This window comes from Opisthorchis viverrini (assembly GCF_000715545.1).
Source record: "Opisthorchis viverrini unplaced genomic scaffold opera_v5_711, whole genome shotgun sequence".
Taxonomy (NCBI): domain Eukaryota; kingdom Metazoa; phylum Platyhelminthes; class Trematoda; order Opisthorchiida; family Opisthorchiidae; genus Opisthorchis; species Opisthorchis viverrini.
Genome location: NW_008752359.1, coordinates 23239 through 30246, shown reverse-complemented (window position 1 = coordinate 30246; position 7008 = coordinate 23239). Strand labels below are relative to the sequence as shown.

The window sequence follows — 7008 nt, the reverse complement described above, 5'->3', positions numbered from 1 at the left end:
GCCCAAGCCTAGACAGGGGAAGTCGAGAGGCAGAGGTCGGTTTCGAACCACGAACCTTCCGGTCAGTAAATTCGCGCTCTAACCACTTGGGCCATCTGGCCCGCGTTTCCTTTATGAGCCAACTCTTCCTTCGATTTTGAGGTAGTTCTCTGTTATCAGGAGCAGCCGGACACATGACAAACAGTCTTTTGTGAACCGTTTGGTAACTGCCTAAACAGGACTGCACCAGTTCCATACTCTGAAGTTCTCGGCTGCCAGGATCATAGGGTTGTAGTGGGTTACCACTGAAGCAGACGTGAGTAGATGTACAATATGAGAAAAGGCTATTTCACACACGTGTGACCAGTTCCACTCAGACAAGGGAAAGAAAAGGAGAAAGAAAAAGACATATATGGGTCCGAATCGTGCTAAGTTATTGCAGTTTGTGGGTCCGAGCCGGATGATGATGATGTGATGATGACAGTGTCTCATCAATGGCGTCACATGTCAACCCGTGAATTTTCTATTACGTAGTACTTTCAATCGTATTTAAGAATTTACAATAACATACTTTTCCTACATATAAACCGGATATCATGAACATCACTGCAAACTATATTTCCGAATCCCGAAGATGTATTATGACGTAACAACAAAGCCGCTGTTAGGTACTGGGAACCCGTTAAGTATCGAATCATCTTGTGCTGCTTCACTCTGTTTCTCAGATTTGCTGGATTCAATCCATTTTGCAATAGTATACTGTGCCAACAAATGATACCTTGTGCCTAACGCTTGTTGTCACTACACGTGATTACAGGTGTGGAGTACCTTGATGCCGCAAGCTACACCATGGTGAGCCTTTTGGACACCCTGTTACCATGCTCACAGTAAACGTTCCTACCCAACGACGTCAACTTCGGAGAGAAAGAAAGCAGAAAGCGTTCAGCTGTAGCACCCTTCTGGTGCCTAACTGCCATGCTACCCTAAGGGAGCACGAGGGCTGGGATACTGCCAGGTCGCCCACGCCTAGACAGGGGAAGTCGAGAGGCAGAGGGCGGTTTCGAACCACGAACCTTATCAGTAAATCACGATCTAACCACTTTGGCCATCTCGCCTAACTTCGGAGAGAACATCGTTGGCGTGGGTTCTAAGACATAACCAACCAATGGTAACCAAACGTAGCATAAAACCACTGCTTTATTGCAACTAACTCGTACTAGATGATAAGTTGGTTCAACAGGGTGATTTGAGGAGATTCACTGAAGACGCTTTATCAGACAGTGCTCGGCATTTCTTTCGCACGGCTCTAGACTTGCGTGTCCATGTGCATATCGCAGGCTAAGAGGGTTCCACGAATGTAGGCGAGATGGCCTGTTGTAGGTCGCCCAGATTCCATACTAACTTTCGCTGGATGGGGTTTCCTAGACAAAGAGGGGAAATTTCCAAAAACGTAATCCCCACTACATGCGAAAGACTGCAGATCATGATTGGATGGAATATATATTAGCTGGAGCAAGCAACTTCATTGAGAACTACAATAAGAGTACTCTTTATTTCCGTCCTGTAAAGCATATCTAGTTTAGATGCAATGCACCACTCATAAGGTTACTGAAAACTTTTCAACACCCAACGAAGGTTTCTTGGGGATCATCAGGTAGGCGAAGCCCCCAGTTTCCGTCAACCTTATGCTATACTTGAACCCAAATTGCACGAAATTTGACTTACACACTCACTTGTACATCTAGTCTATTTGGCACAAAACAGTGTTCGCAAAAATGTTTACATTCCGTTTGCGTCTTGTTCATATCTAGTGCGAAAACTCGGATCCAAGTAGAACATAAAGTTGACGGGGCGAGATGGCCCAAGTGGTTAGAGCGCAAATTTACTGACCGGAAGGTCCGTGGTTCGAATCCGACCTCCGCCACTCGACTTCCCCTGTCTAGGCTTGGGCAACCTGGCAGTATCCCAGCCCTCGTGCTTCCTTCGGGTGGCATGGCAGCTAGGCACCGGAAGGGTGCTACAGCTGAACGCTTCTTTCTTTGACGGGAACTCGGAGACTGCGCCTAGCTAATGAGACCCAAGAAAGGCAAAGCCGGTCGTCGGCTGTCACAGAGTTTTCAGCAACCCTATGAGTAGCTTGTCTATGCCTCGTTCAGTTCATGAAGAAATATCCGCACCTTGCATCGTCTAGTGGTTAATTGTTGACAAGTTAGTATGAAAACTTGACAATAAGTAGGACTGATCATACCTTCGGACAGTAGGATACAGAAGATCTCTCAAGGTTACTGTAAACTAAAGTGAACACAAATCAGGTGCATTTATAAGAGGGAAGATTTATCGGTGTATGAAAAAGCTTACCGTGGTTGTCGGATCCAGCCTGGGTCGTTTCGAATCAGGCTCCTCTGACTGCTGATGGCTGTTCACTGACCAACCAAGACTGTGTGCAATCTGATGCTTATCTAGTCGCATGCGCGTGTGAAGATAATGGGTCCTCACTCGAATCGGATCGAATTCAATTCGACCCTCGGGATTCTGGCACTGCGATGGCTGAACACAGCAGCAGGGGAAATATGGACGATCCACTTGGCATTTGATCCCGTTTCGCGCACAGTAACAAGTGTCCGGTAAGCACACACCCGATGGACAGGAACAGCCGCATATTTCGCGACTCATACGTATAGCCTGACACTCGATACGTTCCGCATGATCGATCGATTTCAAGCCTAAGAGGGACAAGCAACGGAAAAGAGTGAGTGAAGGTTACTCTGGACGGGAAACATTTCAAAGCGAGGTGAGCCACATTCTCAAATAGAAAACAAAACTTTGTAAAGGGTGATCAACACAGATATCCAGGATTACTACGAAGCAGAAGCAAGACATAATCATTCTTTTGAGGAGGGGGGACACACTGGAATCAACAGAGCACAGCTGAAAACTGAGATTTTTTGTAGATAATGAGGAGTTGCGTTATCACCATCATCATTATTATTACCTTAGGACAAAACATCAAAGCTGGTCCTGCAATCACAGAGCTTACATGCTTACTCCAAAATTATAAGAGCAAAAATAAGAACTAAGCCCCTGAGCTAGCCATACCGTCAAACACGCATTCGGACAATCTAGAAGGAGACTGGCAGCAAGAACGTCACTGACAGTGTTTCGCAGCTACAAGGAAGATAATAGAGGTCCTGTGCTGGAAAAGGAAACGCCAAGACAGGACCCGAATTGTCCAAAATCTCCTTCAGAGTTCCTCAAGGCGTTCAGCTGTAACACCCTTTTGGCGCTAAGCCACCCGGTCACACAAAGAAAGCATGAGAGCCGAGAAATTGTCAGGTTTCCCAAAACTAGAAGCAGTCGAGATGCCATAGTTGAGTTCGAACCAAGGACCCTCCGGCCAGTAAGTTCGCTCCTTAACCACCGAGCTATCACGAGCTCCCACTTTTCCTAAGTCATCTGTCAATCCCCTCGGAGTTTACGCCATTCCGAAGGGGGGCGGAGCGAACATAGTCGTATCAATAGACGACGATTCGACAGGTGTATCATGTGGTTCAGCCACTGGCACTTATGTTGTTGCACAGCCGAAAACCCGTGTGTTTGACTTACCTCGTTAGACATTCAGTGAAAGACTTGATAACAGCAACTGAATCTCACAGCTATACAAACCGCCTGTACTGCAACCTGATGCACGCGATCCTTGAAATCCAATGACACGCTTTTCTCACGCTCCAACTAGCAAACGTGATGTGGAACTTTCATGTTCGTGCACCGACTTTATCAGACACTGACATTATCCAGCGCCGATATGACTACCGAGATGAATACAATTCTTTACAACCTCGGATGTTCCTTGAACTGCAATCGGCATGTTAACTGAGGCACTTTATTCGTTGCATACATCGGAGCGAGGACGTGCGAGTGCTGGCATCCCTAATTTATTCATTATTTCCTCTTAAGATAAAAAAAGCGTTCAACAGTAGCACCCTTTCAGTGCCTGGCTACCATGCCACCTGAAGGAGGCATGGGGGTTGGGATACCACCAGGTTGCCCAGGCCTAGACAGGACAAATCGAGATGCAAATGTCAGGTTAGAACCACTGGCCTTCCATCTTATTTTTTCTTTTCTTTTTCTTTTACCTTTTCTCTTCCTCTCCCATTTTCTCTTACATGCCCTCAACCTTCCGTACATAGAAAGGACACTCGTGAAAGTGACTGGCGACACACCACCGCTTTCATATGCCGCTCCACTTTATTAATCAAACCCCGTTCTTCCATTTTCATTCCAGCCTTTAGTGTACGAACTCTTAAAAAAGCAGACCAAAAGCAGCCCGCATTGTTGACAGTTTGCTACATTTATGAACCCCAAGCCTAATAAATGTGCTTAGGGCACCTTTACTATCCAGACGCCACCGATTTCGAACATGAAATGATTTTTCATTTGCCGCGGCTCGTTGGCGGCGGTGGTAGAGCCTTGAGCACCTTGGTCGAGACTTCAATGATAGACTGCATATATGTAAACAGTTGCTTCTGTGTCGTTCATCTGTCCAGTTTCTTGAGCAATCGCACCGGTGCGAACTTTAACGCACCTTGTTTAGAGTTTCCGAATATGCATCAACCAACTGTAGCTCCCGTTCAGTGAAACACATTTCGAGTTCAGTTATAGTCCTAATCTCTGGAGGTTTCGACGGGCAAGTATGGCGCTCCAGTCTATGCGAGGCGGTATTTGGTGTTTGGTTTAAACCGGAGAGTGATAACGGCAAACAGCTTCCACAGCTCTGTGCTGATCATCACTTACCCCTCGGTCAATACGTGACCATGAGTTTTGTGACTGAAAAGCGAGCGACACTACATCCTGCCTAGGTGAGAACTAATCACACTAGCATCCAACCGCGAGTGCCAAAACGTACCCTCTGAGTTTGGTGAGATATGCATTGCTGGTGATTCCAGACAAGGATGAAACGGCTGTATGATGCTTATCGGCTCTTAAGAATAGATTGACCTCACTGACAGGACGAGGTCTCAATCGAAAATCAACAAACCTCACTAGGCTACCGCCAAGGAAATTAGGCGGATTCGAACATGTTTTCATCGGTGTCTTGGCAGCATAGCAGGCATCAGATGGCTGCAACACGTTTGCAAAGAAGTGGTGCGTAAGCGAGTGCTTCATGATGAATGAGAAGCACTAGAGCAGTAAGTGAAAATCACCACGTTGAAGTGATTGGGACACACTCAGTTCAGTTGTTTTTGGGACACAAACCGTGTACCGAAATGCAGTGGTTTCAGTTGTTAGACCGCAATGACTCCATTCGTTCCTTCACAACAAGTGGGTCTGTTTGTCCAGAATGTCAGGAAGTCAGAGCTAGGTAGTAATGGAAATGGCTTTGAGTGCGTGACACATCCATATGTCAGGATCACTAAGCAGTGCTCTTCCTCATCCTGAGGTCTCTATCAAAGAAGATGGAAGTTACGAAGAAAGAAAAAGAAACGCTCAGCTGTAGCAGCCTTCAGGAGCCTAACTGCCATGCCACCCGAAGGTCGCACGAGGACTGGGATACTGCCAAGTTTCGCAAGCCTAGACAGGGGAAGTCGAGAGACAGAGGTCGGGTTCAAACCACGGACCTTCTGGTCAGTAAATTCGCGCTCTTACCACCTGGGCCATCTCGCCCCAAGTTATGGACGCGACTAAGTTGACTGCTATGGACTTCCATAATTTAACCCCTAGGTCGTTTTCATCCGGTACCAGGATGTACAAAGAGAACCCTACCAGGCGAACGTACTCTGGCATACAAAGTACATGGCCTAACCAATCTAACCTGTGGATTGTGAGTAACCGACCTACCGAGAGTGAAGTTCCCCAAAAACCATCTGGAGTACCTCAGCATCCCTAACTTGATGTCCCCACCAGACCCGCGCAATGCTTTGGGACATAGAGTCCCCGAAGATCTGCACGCAGCAACCACGCTTCTGACCCATAAAATTGGATACGTCGGACGGCCGCAGTGCACACTCTACCCCTGGTGTCACATCTTCGCCACAAATTTCAAGCATTGACAGATGCTGACTAGCTTTCAGCGTTCGGAAAGTGATTTCGTCTTTCTCCAGTCCATCGGTTAAAGAGGATGGGTGATAGAGACCACATCTGCCTGACACTGCTGAGTGGGGCGAACTCAGATTAGAACTTTTCGTAGGCAAGTACGCGTCTATAGAATGGAACGACAACAACATACAAAGAACACACCAAAGAACACCCCTTGGGCGAGACGGCCCAAGTGGTTAGAGCGCAAATTTACTGACCGGAAGGTCCGTGGTTCGAATCCGACCTCCGCCACTCGACTTCCCCTGTCTAGGCTTGGGCAACCTGGCAGTATCCCAGCCCTCGTGCTTCCTTCGGGTGGCATGGCAGCTAGGCACCGGAAGGGTGCTACAGCTGAACGCTTTCTTTCTGACGACTTACTGAGTCAAAAGATCAGAATGGAGAAACACTATTATTGTTTGTCGGCGGAAGGGATGGTGCAGTCCTACCAAAAAGTGAAGATAGGATCGGTACAACTTCGGTTAGAGTGAAACCTAGCTTGATTTCCGCGGATTTGATTCCACCGGTGATGGATTAATTTGTGTCCATTCAGCCAACTAATCAATTAATCAGCTGTAAACTGTGCATCATGAATAAATTGGTTCTAGGTGCTACAGTTTCGATCCCCGGGAAGTGGGAGAGTGTGGAGCATACGGCCAAGCCTTGGAGGCAATGGCATGTTCAGTTAGTTACGCATTGAAGGCGATAGCGTTGATACAAGAAAGCAACTGACTACACGAATGTGCCAATTCTGACAGTAATTAACCATTGGTGGATTGAATCCCAGGATCCCCATCTAGAAAGACGGCAATCATCATCATTGTCGGCCGTAATAACCGCGTACTCGTCGTACAAAAGTCTTTTACCTCCGCGCGCAGCGGCCACGTTTCTGGTCCATATAGTAATATGGAGCGCACCGCAGCATTGTAAACTCGACCCTTGATTAAGAAGCTGATGTCA

The 7008-nt window shown here is 47.1% G+C and overlaps 1 protein-coding gene across 1 annotated transcript in view; it reads right to left on the bottom strand.

Annotated features, from left to right (window-relative positions):
* The window catches only part of T265_11992 (hypothetical protein), a gene marked incomplete at both ends in the record, with an annotated part of 25314 nt that overhangs the window by 13806 nt on the left and 4500 nt on the right, over nt 1–7008 (bottom strand). Inside the window, one exon of the mRNA XM_009178862.1 lies at nt 2338–2702. Within this exon, the coding sequence (XP_009177126.1) occupies nt 2338–2702 (365 nt within the window). The remainder of the gene's footprint in view (nt 1–2337; nt 2703–7008) is intronic.